This window comes from Pipra filicauda, unplaced genomic scaffold, assembly GCF_003945595.2.
Source record: "Pipra filicauda isolate LSUMZ 115617 unplaced genomic scaffold, ASM394559v2 scaffold308_size869403_pilon, whole genome shotgun sequence".
NCBI classification, from domain to species: Eukaryota; Metazoa; Chordata; class Aves; order Passeriformes; family Pipridae; genus Pipra; species Pipra filicauda.
This window is the reverse complement of record NW_024104430.1, coordinates 678,379-692,794: the sequence shown is the minus strand read 5'-3', so window position 1 is coordinate 692,794 and position 14,416 is coordinate 678,379. Positions and strand designations below refer to the sequence as shown.

Genomic DNA, 14,416 nt, shown 5'->3' with positions numbered 1-14,416 from the left:
TATAAAAGAGAGCAGATTGGGCCCCCCTTCTCTCTTTTTCTTTTCTCTGGCTCTCTTCTCTCCCTTTTTTCTCCTTTTTTGCTCTTTTGTTTCCTTCGTCTTGCAACTCCAGCTTCGCACCATCCACGTGGCAGCACCAATGCAGGATCTGAGGTGATATTGTTTTCTTCCCTTGCTTTGCCCTGGCAAAGCATGGCTATCATATTCTACCCCATACTCTGCACTGAAGTTTGTTGTAGGATGGGGGAGCTTGTGGAGGTCTTTGTGGCTTGTGAGCCAGCAACTTTTGAGGAGTATTTTGTGTCAGCTGTGAAGTGTACTGTACAAAATTAAGGGCTTGTTAGCTGACACTTTTTGTGGAAACGTATTGTAAGAATTTAAGGGAGTGTTAGCCAATACATTTTGAGTCTAAATATTGAGCTGGCTGCTGTAGGTAAGAAGACTGTATAATAAAACATGAGTTCTCTGACACATGGTAACCAACATCACACCCTCTACCAGTGGGTCGTGACAAGCACATCTTCAGAAGTCCTGGATTGTGAGATTTGGTGAAATATCTCATGATCTTTTCTCTACAGCCACGTCTATTACACTTATGAAGCTGGAAGGCGAGCTTCATAATCACAGACCTCATCACCCAGCCTGGGAGACACAAGTAAGGGCTACATGGTTAAGTGTGTAGAAGCTGAGGAAGGTGCAGGATTCAGCCAACAGACTATTCAGCAGTATATCACATTAAAAGCACATTCCACTAGAGTGCTGAGCTCTTTGCATCCCAAGGTGTAAAGCTTCTAGCAGTATTTCAAGATGGAGGTCTTAACACATAAACCCACATTGTTCTATACCTACTTACTTTAAATTGCTTAATACACAATTTAAAAGTATGATTTATTAATAATTTATTCCTTTAAATTTTTCCAGTGTCTGTCTGAAATCAATAGCTTCTCCAGCAGGAATGGGAACCCATAAGAAAAAGTTATGCTGTTTATTATTTCACAGTGCCCCATAGTAGCAGGAATTCAAGAACTAGGCCAGCAACATATACTAAATACTCAAAACACAACTTGACATCTAGAAATAAGTCTTCAGTCATATTGCAGAGGAAGAAAAGTAACGGTTTTATGAATTCAGGAAAAAGTTCTAGTCAAGACCCTTCATGAGCAAACAGCTGATGTATCGTGTGGTGATTAGGACAATCCCCAAGGAAACTCAAAGACTGGAAGACTGAATTTCTCAGGTTGAAAAGTGCTCAAACAGATGTTTTCCCCAATTTTTTGAAGAAGAATTCCACAGAGGAGACAAGACAAGGACAAAACTCTCTTCTGGTCACCTTAAAAACAGATCTCCCATATTTGGTGTTCTCTATGGAGAATTTTTCTTGGCATTTTTGAAATGCACTGGAACTACTTTTCCAATTATGCTTTACAAAAGACTAACTGCAAGATATGTTTAGATCCTGATAAAAAGACACAAGCTGTTGAGACTGGGCAATTTTGGATGAATACATGAAAGCAAAAAACTCATTTCTCAGAAAAGCTATAAAATCAGAAAAAGGGAGGTTCCTACTGAACTTGGCACCTCATCTTAGTTAGAAGGCAGAGAAGTGGAAACATTCTGTTCTCAAGCCAGTAGATACACCCTTTCAGATTTCAGTTGCTATCCACTTTCAACACTTCAGCGCATGTTTTGCATGACAGAACTAAACTAATTTGGGTACACAGAAACTATGGGACATAGTTCATTCACTTCCCAGTCACTCCATGTACAATAACAGTAAAATCTACGTAATCTAAATTCATTAAGGGAGTGAACTCTGCTTTTGCTGTAAACTGAAGCACGTTGTGTGTACTCAAGAGCAGTGGTTTCAATCTCTCATAGTGGTTTTAACCAGTTGCTCAGCAGTCCCACAACCTCCCAGGGAGCCTCATCCCCACCATAACACACTTCTGTCAAGGGAGAGACTTCGTTGCTCTCTCCGGAAACCAGCCACTGCACAGCACAGGATGCAAGGCTAACAGGAACACTAAGGGAGCACAACCTTGCAGATGGGAGACTCCAAAGGGGCACTCTGTGCAAGCAGTGAGGAAATTATCCAACAAGGAAACACACACACCAGAAACACTCAAACATCCCAGACCTTTATTCAGTGTACTAAGTATATGGCTACACTTGGAGTTGGTACCAACAAATCAGACAACACAAGAAGTTCTTTATTGGCTCTAATCCATCAAATGCCTAATTTGAACTAATTGATGAACTGTAATTACATCAGTACAGACAAAACAGTCAAGTGGTTTCCAAAAAGAAAGCCCAAATTCTGCTTTCTACCTCAAAATGCACCATCATTCAGAAAGAGTTGAGGAGCAACACTCTCTTCACGCAGTAGCAGCCACTAGCATGTGCTGTAACTATCTTTGTACAGATTGCAGTGTCTGAGAACAACAGTGATTGACTACAAACTCTTCGTCATCTGTCCTCCTGAATGCAGCCTGACACACTTAATGTCAGGCACGCTCTGACCATTACGATGGCAGGTTACACCTGGAAAAAACAAGTGTCTAGTAATATGCTAAAATAACTAGTAAGAAATGCGAGTCGAAGGACATAAGACAGTAGAACTTGCATAAATCAGAATGGTTTATACCACAAACAGCTATTTAGAAGGTGAGATGAGGACAAGTTGGTAACATAGGCTTATGCAAAGGACAGACTAGAGTCAAGCTTGAAGAAACAGCCATTGATGTAGATTTGAACTAAGCTGAAAAATGTCCATGTGCTTTTGCATTTAATACTTTTGTTATTTCTCAAATAACAAATCTGTGAATTGCAAACATTCATGAAAGAGTGTAAGTCAATTAATTTATAAAATGGAAAAGGGGCAGATTTATGATGACTAAAATACATGATTTCAACAGCAGACATTCCAATTTACAGCTCAGTGCACCACCTAAAACGGCTGTTCATGTCTGTAATTTCTGTACTTTACATAAAGTACTCCTAATAAATTAAACCTCCAGGAAAAAGAGAAACCACTCATAAAATAGGTGCTTATCTGAAAACCATAGTAAGTAAAATATATACACTACATGTATACACCAAAAATGGTGAAGTTGAATGGGGAAAAAAAAGAAAAAGGGAAAAAAAAGGGGATAATAAAAAAAAAAGGTTTTAGCATCCTTTTTACAAAAAACTCACAAAAATGATGGTCACATTAAGTGCTAAATCAACCTTCTTCATCCTCTGTTTTATTTGTACAATACAGAATAAAATTACAAAATATTTGAATGTCATACCATTCTGAATCTATTGCTCTTTCACTACATCTTCTGTAGCACAAAAGTCGCAGAAATTTCTCTTTGAACTTCTCTGTTCTATGACATAAAAAGTCCACTGAGACTCATAAATCCTAATGCCATTTAATCAGTCTGAAAAAATTTTAATGAGCTCTCACTAGATTTGGTACAGAGATTATTTGTAACTATGGGATCAATTAATTAATTAGAAATGGAAGAAACTGCAAAGAAATAGTGTTTTAAATTAAGGTGATGATTTACATCACTTGGAACTTTTTAAATAGAACAGATTGATTCTTCATAAGAGAGTTATGACCATTTGTATTACTGCAATCTATTCCTCTTTTTAAACAGTGGATATAAATGCATTTATTTGCTTTTAAATTACTAGTAAGGTCCTTTATTTTACAGAAAAGCTGTAGGCAAATCAACCAAAATACTGGAAAGAAAGGCCCTAGCCCACAACATCCTTAAGTAGGAGGATAATTAATCTATGTGGTTTTGATGACAGAAGTGTATTGGAAGTATGTATAAATGTTGGCATGGGAATGTCTGCAGCCCTCTCAGTTAGAGCCATATTTCAATTAAATTTATTAGCATATAATTTTTGTTATTATGAAATAAAATTTCAAGACAGTATTGAAAATTTTTATATATATATATATAAAAATATAAAAATACATACAAATGGCCATGTTAGTATGAACTCTTTTAAAGCAAAAATTAATATTCTAGTATTTATAAATTCAAAAATCATGATTTTTAATAATGCGAGCCCTATAAATTAAAGTGGAACAGAAAAATATTGTTCAGCAAAAGTACTTTTGTTTCCTTACTTTTTTTCCCCTGATCAAATCTGTGAAGTTAATGACTGAATCACAGGATAAGTAAGATTGGAAGGGACCTCCAGAGCTCATTCAGTCTGTGGACTGTGTCCAGACAAATTCCGAGTATCTCCAAGGGTGGAGACTCCACAACTCATCTAGGCAACCTCTGCAAGTGCTTGGTCACCCTCACAGTAAAAAAAGTGTTTTTGTGTGCTCAGTCTCCTGTGTATGTCTCTGCCCACTGCCTCTGGTTCTGTCACTGGGCACCACTGAAAAGAGCCTGGCTCCTTCTTCTTTACTGTCTCTCTTCAGGTATTCCTATGCATTAATAAGATCCCCCTGAGCATTCTCTTCTCGTCATTCCAACCACATCACTAAAGATGTTACCCAGTATTGACCACTACTCACTGGCACCCAACTAGACTTGTGCCACTGATGACAACCTTCTGGGCCTGGCCATTCAGCCGGTTTTCAAAGCACGTCACTGTCTGCTCATCCACAGCTTCTCTACAAGGATCATACGGGTGAGAGTGTCACAGGCACTCCTGTAGCACAGGGAGACAACAGCCACTGCTCTCACCTTGTCCACCAGGCCAGTCACTTCATTATAGAAGTTAATCAAGTTTGTCAAGCATGACTTTCCCTTGGTGTAGCCATGCTGACTGCTCCTGATGATTTGCTTGTCCTTCCTGTGCCTGGAAATGGTTTTCAGGATTAGTTCTTCCATCACCATTTTCCAGGGATTGAGGTGAGGCTGAGCAGCCTGTAGTTCCCTGGCTTGAAGACAGGAGTGACATTTGCTTTCTCCAGTCTTTGAGCACTTCTCCCAGTGGCCATGATTGATCAGCGAGTATGTAAAGTGGTCTTGCAATGACACTAGAGGGTGTATCCCATCAGGGTCCCTGGACTTACTCATGTCCAGTTTGTTTAAGTATTCCCTCACCAAAATCCAAACAGAAATAATACTATGAAAAGTATTATTTAATTGTCTAAATAAAATGTATGAAAAAGAACACAGTGTTTTGAACATTCTGGTCTGAAATGTCTATAATATTCAAGAACACATTGTTTCTACATATGTACAGCTCCAGATGGTTTTCATACAAGTTGCATCTGTGCATTTGAGATCAGAAATTTGAGTATATGTTTTTAAATTTAAATTTTAGAAAAATTTAAGTTTTCTAGTATTTAATCCCCAGATCATATTTTGATTACCTGATTTAATTAATTACTTATATGACAGTGCATTGTTGCTAGTTTTGCAAGTTCATATGATGCTTCACGTATCACCAGACAGCAAGACCTAGGCTGAATTTGCAGGGTGCATCTTGTTCAAAATTCCTGTGCTGTGGTTTCATCATTATGCCTATTAAGTTCCTAGTTAACCAAAGACTGCAAACAAAAAGGTCAACATTTAAGAAATTCCCAGATGGACAACTATGACATCCTTCAACGACAGTAAAGCAGATATCATATCCATTTATATATCACTTTAAATACTTTTCATCCCCTTGAGAGTTCTGTGCTTGTGCTAAATTCCCACACTTCAACATTTGTGATTTTTGTAGATGCAACAAAAATTCAGTTGAATTTAATCTGCACTAAGGGAACGCTGATGCTGTAAACTCATATAGAGGAAAAACATATATTCAAACATTTATGTTGTTCTTCAAAAAAAGGTTAACAAAATAAAAATACAAACCCAGTAAAAAATACAATCTGAAATTTTGTCCAACATACCTTTAAAATCGTTTAAAAATATTAAGTGTAATATAGATGCTACTATCATCTTCAAGTATTTTTTTCATTGCTAACATAACTAAGGAAACAAACAATTATCTACAACAGTGTCACTGGTTTTGCTGCTTGCTTTTGGGCTGTTTTTTAATGTTTTTGTCCTTTTTAATTATTACCAATTTGTGACTTTTCTGAAATAGAGCCAAATAGACAAAGAGTTTTGGGAAAGCTGTCCTTCTGCTCCTCACATGAAATTATAGTTTAATTTGCCATTAACACAGCTGACATTCAGTTTTCCTACTTCTTGAGATAGTAACAGTTACAACCCAGATTTATATAAATTATCAATACTTTCTGCTCTTTTACTTTCAGAATTACAGAACAGCTTACAGCTATACTTCCATCCAATTAAAAAGTATCCAATTATGCACTTCATCCTGTTTCCCAAAAAAAACATACCATACAACATTACAGGAACATACCCTGATTTTTTGTTCCCTACACATACAGTTAAGCAAGGAAGAATATTTTTATATGAAAAAAAAAATAAGCTGTGGTTTAAGCTTGTGTTCAACTCCTCTCTTCCTCTCTCCAAAACCTTGGGCTGCTTCCCAATATGTGCTCTGAACTGAATATTAACATATTCAAAATTCATAACTCCTTGACTCTAAGGTGAGATCTACAGCCTTGCTGCTCAGATTTCAACATTTGGAACAAGCCATATACACAAGGCCTACTCACACAAGTATCTACCACGCCCCTACAACGCCATGTTTGATTAACACAGTTTGATTAACACTGTTCAACAGTAAACCACACTGCCTCAAACTTATTTGACTTTGTATTCTCAGGCAATGAAAATACCATTTAGACTCTGGGTGAGAATTCGAAGTACGAAAGGCTGAGGAATCAGTTAATTGTATTTGTGTAGCCATTTTTTCCTCAATAATCCTACTGAGAGAACAGTAATCACAGTCTAATCTACCTAAACTTGTTCCTTAAAATTAGTAGGTAATGCATTTTTCTGCAGTAATGAAACTCTGAAACTTCAGAACTTATGTTCCACTCGGGACAGAGAAGAAGTGAGAAAAATATTCTATGGATAAAGACAATTTAATTTAAAATAAAAGTGAAGACATTATTTTAACAACTCTCAGTTTATCTTTCAAATATTTTCCCTGCAGATTTCTATTTCAGAATAAACTTTGGAAAGTTATATATAAGAGAGAAAAACTAAACACACCTACTATTTGAGAAAGATTGCTCAAACTGATAGTTTTAAATCAGAAACAAGAATTATGATCTCAGAGATTTGGACTGTAACAGGAAAGATGTGGCTTAGGAAAAATATATGCCCTGTTCACAAAGAACCATCTTTAATGCTTTGATACTTAAGAGGTAAATCAGCTATGAATGTATGGAAAATAAACTGAACTATGTTTAAACAACCGTTTCCAAACTTTGAATAGTGAAGTTAAGATTGTAGATTTATTTACACAGCAGAAAATCATTACTACTGTGTAGCATACTACTGCATGCTACTGTGTAGTAAATCAGAGCAATCTGCATTACAAACACTAGATGTAGTGGGGGGAAATCTCTTCCTTCAACAGCACAAACATCTTTGAAAACAGAAGTTGCTGATTTGTATAATCTTTATATTAAATTTAATCTAAGTATTTATCACATTAAAAAAAAAATCCAAATATAGTCCAAAGAGAATATTCCTAAATCAAATTTGCCCCCTCCCCCTTCTTACCTTCTCTGGAGGTGCAGGAGGGTGAAATCTCTTTGCACAAACCAGAAATGGATCAGGGTGTGGCTTGCCACACTTCACCTCAGGGTCATCTCCCAACACAACATGATGAAAAAGACCAAAAAAGTCTTTGTGTCTGGTTGTTTTCAGCTGAAATGAGACTTCATCTGAGCTGCTGGCAACAGCCATGGGTATGTTGTGTTTGTGTAAATGACGGATCAGCTTATCGACCCCTGCAAGACAAATATATATGTTTTAGTTTTTATATATACGCATGTATGTTGGTATATGTATTAATGTTTATACCTAACTACAAAGTATTTAGCAATATTTCAACAATGCTGTCTTACTGAATAAAATAACCTATTTCAATCAGTTAGTGTGAAAGAAAATTCTTGCTATATCTGAAACATTCCTTCTCCAGACAAAAACCATGGAACATTCCTCAAGGTATATATATACTTGTTCTGTTATCGAAGTGATTCTTTTCTCAAAATATGTCAAAATGGGTTCAACATCATTACATGATGACATCCACTAGAAAGTCATTAAGCAACGTCCCCATATTATGTAAGTTTATTATTTCGAACTCTGAGAGTTTGGGAGAACATTTTCTTTCATATACAGTTATGCTCCTGAGAAAAGAATCAAAAAAATAGACTCTTCTCACTGGATGGCATAGTTTTAGTTTCTGAAGCAGGTATCCAACTGGCTCAAACCAGACCCTAAGGGAGCTCAGTTTCTCTCTTTTGCAATTATTAAAGCAAGTAACACTAGGCAGAGGAGAGCAGCTGTCAGTCACAGTTGTTAATACCAGAGCTTTATCTATTGATGCTGTGAACCCAGAGTAATGAACACCTCAAGCCTAATGGGTAGCAACTTCAATCTGATCCAGTCTTCTAGGGAAGGCTAATGCAGTGAACAGAGAAAGCACAGCAGTCTGTGTAAGAGGGAAACACACACCGTTATTAGGTGCAAGTTTTGAGTTTTCTTTGAGGGGGTTTTAATGCTCCTTTTCTGCAGCATCCTAAATGTTGAATACCTCTCCCAGAAAAAAACAATTAGCATTGTGTAATGAAGAACAAGATCGGATGTCTGGTCTTTACTAACTCACAAGAGAAAATCCCTCCATATCTGTATAATCATTTCAGCTCTGCTTCTTGGCATAAATCTGTCCCACGGTGTTGGACACAGGATATTAGTTTCAGGCAGTTTAGGTTCAAGTAGATTCCAGTTGACTTTTGGCTCTTTGAAACAAGTTGAGCACAATTCTCTGTTTTTACCTTCCAAGTGCATGCGTTCTTATATTTTTCATGTCTGGTTACACTAAAATAATCTTATTCCCTTCCTTCTGATTCACTGTCATGGTTACGTCTGGTCCCCGCTCCCTCCAACCATTCCTACTCCTCATGCCCATTTAATTCTTTCCTTTGCCACACCAGTATCTCTGATTTGCATTTCCCATGTGACTTAGCCTTTCAATTCTAAAATCAACCACCTAATCTGCCACACATTTTTCCCAAGTATAGTCATATGCCCAACTTGGAGAATTTGTAAGTACTATTGATAATAAAGTGTGTAGATTACTAAATAGGTGCATTAACTAATCCACCTGTCTCGAACTAGGACTTGTAGGTATGGCTCTCTCAGATTTCTCATCTATTCTCCAGAATCTAAGCAAACAATTAATAGCTGACATTTCCAGCTCCATGTTCATATTTGATGACTTTAAATACACGCACTTCTGTGATGTTAGATTTTGAGATGGACAGAAATAACAAGTGCTATTCCTCCTCTAATATCAATGCATCATCCATTTGAAAGCCTTCCTGTGCCTCCTTAAATGGTTATACTAAGCAAGTGCATTTTTCCCAAATGATGCTATTATGTCCTCTCACCAAAATATGACGTTAAATACAATTCAACTTTTTATTCCAGATAATTTAAGTCTTCATTCTGAAACATGTAGTAAGTCTATAGTAAATTAATGAAGTACTAGGATACCTTAATGTAAAGCAGTAGCCTAAGCATCCCTTCTTTAAAATAAAATGCATTCATTCTAAGGAACTTATTCTAAATAAGCTGCAAAGTTTAGCAAGGCTAGCATGTCGTATGTAGTAATATAAAGAAGTCCAAAGATTAAGCAGAAGACTTTTCCTATCTCCTACGCCCTTGCTACGATATAGTTAGTTTTCTCTAAAGTTGTGCTCTTTTCAAATAGCTAATTTTCTTCAGTCCCACTGCATCACAGCTTCAGTTCATCTCTCACAGGGTATGTTTATTCTATATTTCTATTGGAAGTAGCCAGCCACAGAAAAGCACTGCTGCAGAAATGTTATTTCTCCAGGGTCCTCTCTTATATTCCCCCAGCACATCATGATTTTAGTGTGTAACTGTGTATAGGTGCGTGTTTGATTTCTCTTTTTGGCTTCCCTCACAACAAGGGAGCTAAAATGCGGTTGTCCTTAATACCTCCAGAAAGCAAATATTTACATTATTCAGAAAATGCACTTTAATAAGAATATGCCATTTAAAAAATGATTATTCATGTATATGTAAATAGAGCAAGATAGATTAGAGAAAAAGCAAAAGGCAAACCAGCTGCACAGAAAAAAATTAAACTGCATTTGCAAGAGTAGCTAGCATAACTTGACAAACTCAAAACAGATGAAAAATATTTTCATTCCAGGTTTGCTTTCCTCTTTGTAAAAGCTATAGGTCAAGAAAATCCATTTTTGTTGGCATCAGCTACCACCAGTATAGCTCTAGACACTTAGCCACCACATCAAATTACTGACACAATTATTGTACCAATTCAGCACATAATTCTTTATTAGGAAGATAATATCTTCCTCAGTATCTTTATAGTGTTTTTTTAAAAGAAAATATCAACAGAAGGGGAACTGAAGAACTGCTTTAAAGATCTGTAAGAATTCCCCTGGTATATCCTGTGTTATTATACCCTCTGTAGCTACAAAGATTTTTCAATCAAATGACAATCAAACCAACCAAGTAAGAACTCAAAGACCATGAAGAACTACGCTGAAAATTCCTGTGATCTTGATAACTTCTAACTTACTTGTTGCTACATCAGGGCCCATCCATCACAGACGGACCCCCCTCTGTTAGACTTCCTGGGACCACCTTTCACCCTTCTGACTGAAAGCTTAGGCACATACAGCAAGAACAAAAAATAAAGAAAGATCAAAAGAAATAAAGATCCCTGTTCTTCCAGGATAAGGATACACTTCTAATGTGGCACACAGGCAATAACTATCTTATGCAGTATATGAATTCTTCAAGTAATTACAAAAAAATCAGGAGTACCCCACATTGCTATGCTTTATTTCCAAATGTACTCATTTTTTTCAGATAACCAAAGCAGTAAATACTGTTTCTTTATGCTATGTCTTTAAATGTGAAATTTTAGAACAGACACAGAAGCTTAATATATGCTAAATGCAATAGTTCAACACTGGTAACTATTGGAAAGAAAAATAGGTGAAAAGAATTGTAAGCTCAATTTCGTTACAGTAGCTGCAAAGAAAAAGGATCAACTTTAAATGTCAGCATCTTTAACACCTAATTAATCACAAATGTCAATGAAGTTATCAAGTTTGGGAAAAGAAAAAGAAAACAAATTAAACCAACAGAAAGGATTTATTTCTTCTGAGACCACAGATGCATTTCAAAGAAAGAGATCAGCTTTTGTTCTGAAAATTGCAAAAAATCATATATAAAAATATATATTTCTTTTTTTTAAAAAGGAAGTATTATCCCTCCATTAGACTCAAAATGTGGTGTTTGCACTTTTTAGATTCAGCTGAAATCATGGTGACTAATACATTGGATCAACTAAAAATAAGACTCATACTGAACAGCAAAACCCTTGGGCTAACTGTCACTTTTTTCCTTCTCATTGACTAATACAAACATGTACAGCAAGTGTTCAGGAAACCAAACAATGCTACACTAAAATGATCTAATGAGAATCCCTATCTAATTACTTACATGGTATTACAACACTGTTTTCCACATGATTTTTTTAAAGTTATCACATTTTTTAATCAAATGGCATTACTCACTATGAAGTGAAAATTAACAAGACAAAACTCCTCAAAGCTAGCACAAAGTGATGAACAACAAAGGGAATTTTTATTTTCCTTTTAGCTTTATACAAACATGGTCTCTGTGTCATGCAGAATACTTCAGGACAATGAACAACACGTGTATTTTTGTTATATTTTATCTCATATCATTTCAAATTTTTGTACCATCCCTTTTCTTGTATTTGTCTATCACTGAACATAACACTGTTCTTAACTTATATCACTTCTCTATCTCCACATTCAGATCTATTTCTTTTGAAATGTTTCCAGACAAAAAAGGAGATACTATAAAGCTCTTCTATTCTTTTCTAATATATCTTTAACCAAACCTTTTTTCTATGAATATGTCCCAGTAAGGGTATGTTTTTCAAAATAGACAAGAAAGTGATCTCCATCATAAACTGGGCAAACACACATCTTGATGATTTATGTCCATATGCACAAATGAAAATCTTAAGAATAAAAATAGCTTCTGTATTAAAAGACTGCTCCTTTTTTTCATAATCATTTACAGTTCCTACATTGAATGTGATAAGATGCCAAACTTAAAGTTTTTCAAGATTTCATCATATTCTTTAGTCAAAGAAAAGTTAGCATTACCACTCAGAGCTTTGCAGGTTGACCAGATTTCTAGCCAATTCCATGACAGTCTTTTAAGTTTATAAAACCAATTCTATGGCAAAAACCTCAGCAGCATCTGAACATTAAAAGCACTCAACAAAACACAAAAAAATTTCACTTACAAAAAGAAGCCGTTGTTTGTTAACTTAAGCCATAAAATCTTTAAAAAATATTTTTTATGTAGTCTGGTGTGCTACAACAATTGCAAGCCCATCAACACAGTGCTATTCATTACCTACACTTTCTTGCAATCCTCAGGAGAAGTCAGGATTGCTGCTGTGAAGGTGACGGTGTGACAGAGGTGGGGCTATTCACTACTTGGTTTAATTGCCATGAATGCTTTAACTTGGTCAGCCCCGAATTGGTCAGGTAGTTGGACTAGATGATAGTTGTAGGTCCCTTCCAACTGAAATAGTCCTGTTCTGTTCTGTTTTATTCTATTCTATTCCTAAATCTCATGAGACTATGGAAATGTAACTCTCAGATCAACCTGCTTCTTTTTTTGTTAAAAATGCTATCTGCAAGGGTATGTTATCCTTTCCCTGAGCTACAAACTGGAGATTGAAACTACTAACCTATTCCCCACTTTGGAAGGTAATTGACTACTAATAAAGAATTTTGTTTTCTCATCTTATTGCCTTCTAAAAAGTACCAGAGATCTTTCTGGTGGCAGAGACTCCTTATTCACTGAATCATTATTATCATTTTAGTCTGGACATACTGACACATGCATGGTCATAGAAGAAATATAAGTACTAAATTTTACATAATTTAGAACCTGCATCAACTGTGTTTCTGATTTCCTGATAAAAGCATGTTTGGGTTGCAATCCTTTAGGACTTGATGTAAAGGACAAATCTTTGAAATCAGCCAAACAGAAAGCAGCATTCTGAGTTTGCAGATATCTAATTGACTGATATCTAGGGGTTACAGGCTCACTGAGCTGAGTATTGACTCACTAGAGTTTCCTAGCATTAAAACAATAACAGCAACAAAAAGAAAAGATAGCATGCTAGGAAGTCTATTTACCTGTTAGGGGCACAACATCAAGGAAGCTATAGTTAAGCTCACTAGACTGCTGGTTGAATGGAACTGCTGAAGAAAAAAATAAATTGGAGTTTCCATTGAAATTTGAACTGTTTTCCTTTCTTCTCTTTTTATGCTTTCTGACTGGCTTCATTTGGTACTAAAATTGAGGTATAAAATTACCTCCTCATGGCTGCAAGAAACAGTCAACTGTACTTGAACTGAAAAATAGCTTGCACATCACATTCTGCACTGGCTGAACAAGAGCTGCAACAACTAAATCCCAGTTATTGTAAAAACAACCCAGGAATGAAAAATGTCTGAAAGGGATACACAGTCACACAATCCTTAAGGATCTGTGCTTTGTGATAATGATGATGAGCCAAACCAGAGACTACTATGAAAGAATAGCAGTAGTTTCATAATCCTGACATGATCACAGTAACTGTTGGCAGTTGTATAACTTGGAGTTCAGTTTTTCTGGCTCTGTATATATTCTAGGTTTATATTATGCAAAAGCACACTTAAACATGTATAGGTAGATATACATATGCATGGTTTTCTTCTGTTCCACCTGTCATTCCTTATTCTTCAGACTATGCACTTCCCTATAACACAGAAATGCTAAAAATGCATTTGCAGAAACAGAAAACCTACTATATTACTCTTGCAGATAACAATGTCTGTACTCCTACAGAAATATTTAGAAAACCAGCACAGTGGTAGGCCTGTCATTTTGTCAGTGTTCTCTTGGATTAATTTCTTTCTCCACTGAATCAAAACTACCATTCCTTAAGATTCTTTCAAAACTAAAAATAAATCAAACTGTGAAAAACTCTCAAATAGTTACCAGAAAATTCCATATTAGAAATGGATATAGACTCTTCTTAGATGAAATTTGTATTTTGACCACAGCCAGATGTGTTGAGGCTTGTCTGTCAGTTCAGCCATATTGAAATAGTCAAAATTCTGTCTTCAACCACTCATGCCTCAGAAGTGCTGCACATTAAGTGGTATGGCTGTAATATAGCCTGTGCCATGGTTTAA

At 36.0% G+C, this 14,416-nt stretch overlaps 1 protein-coding gene across 4 annotated transcripts in view; it reads right to left on the bottom strand.

The window, feature by feature from the left end:
* LOC114003637 (pseudouridine 5'-phosphatase) overlaps positions 1 to 14,416 on the bottom strand; it is a 61,987-nt gene that overhangs the window by 20,291 nt on the left and 27,280 nt on the right. For all 4 annotated transcript variants that reach the window (XM_039383394.1, XM_027750792.2, XM_039383392.1 and 1 more), the window contains exon 3: positions 7,617 to 7,846. In XM_039383394.1, coding sequence (XP_039239328.1) covers positions 7,617 to 7,846 — 230 coding nt within the window. The remainder of the gene's footprint in view (positions 1 to 7,616; positions 7,847 to 14,416) is intronic.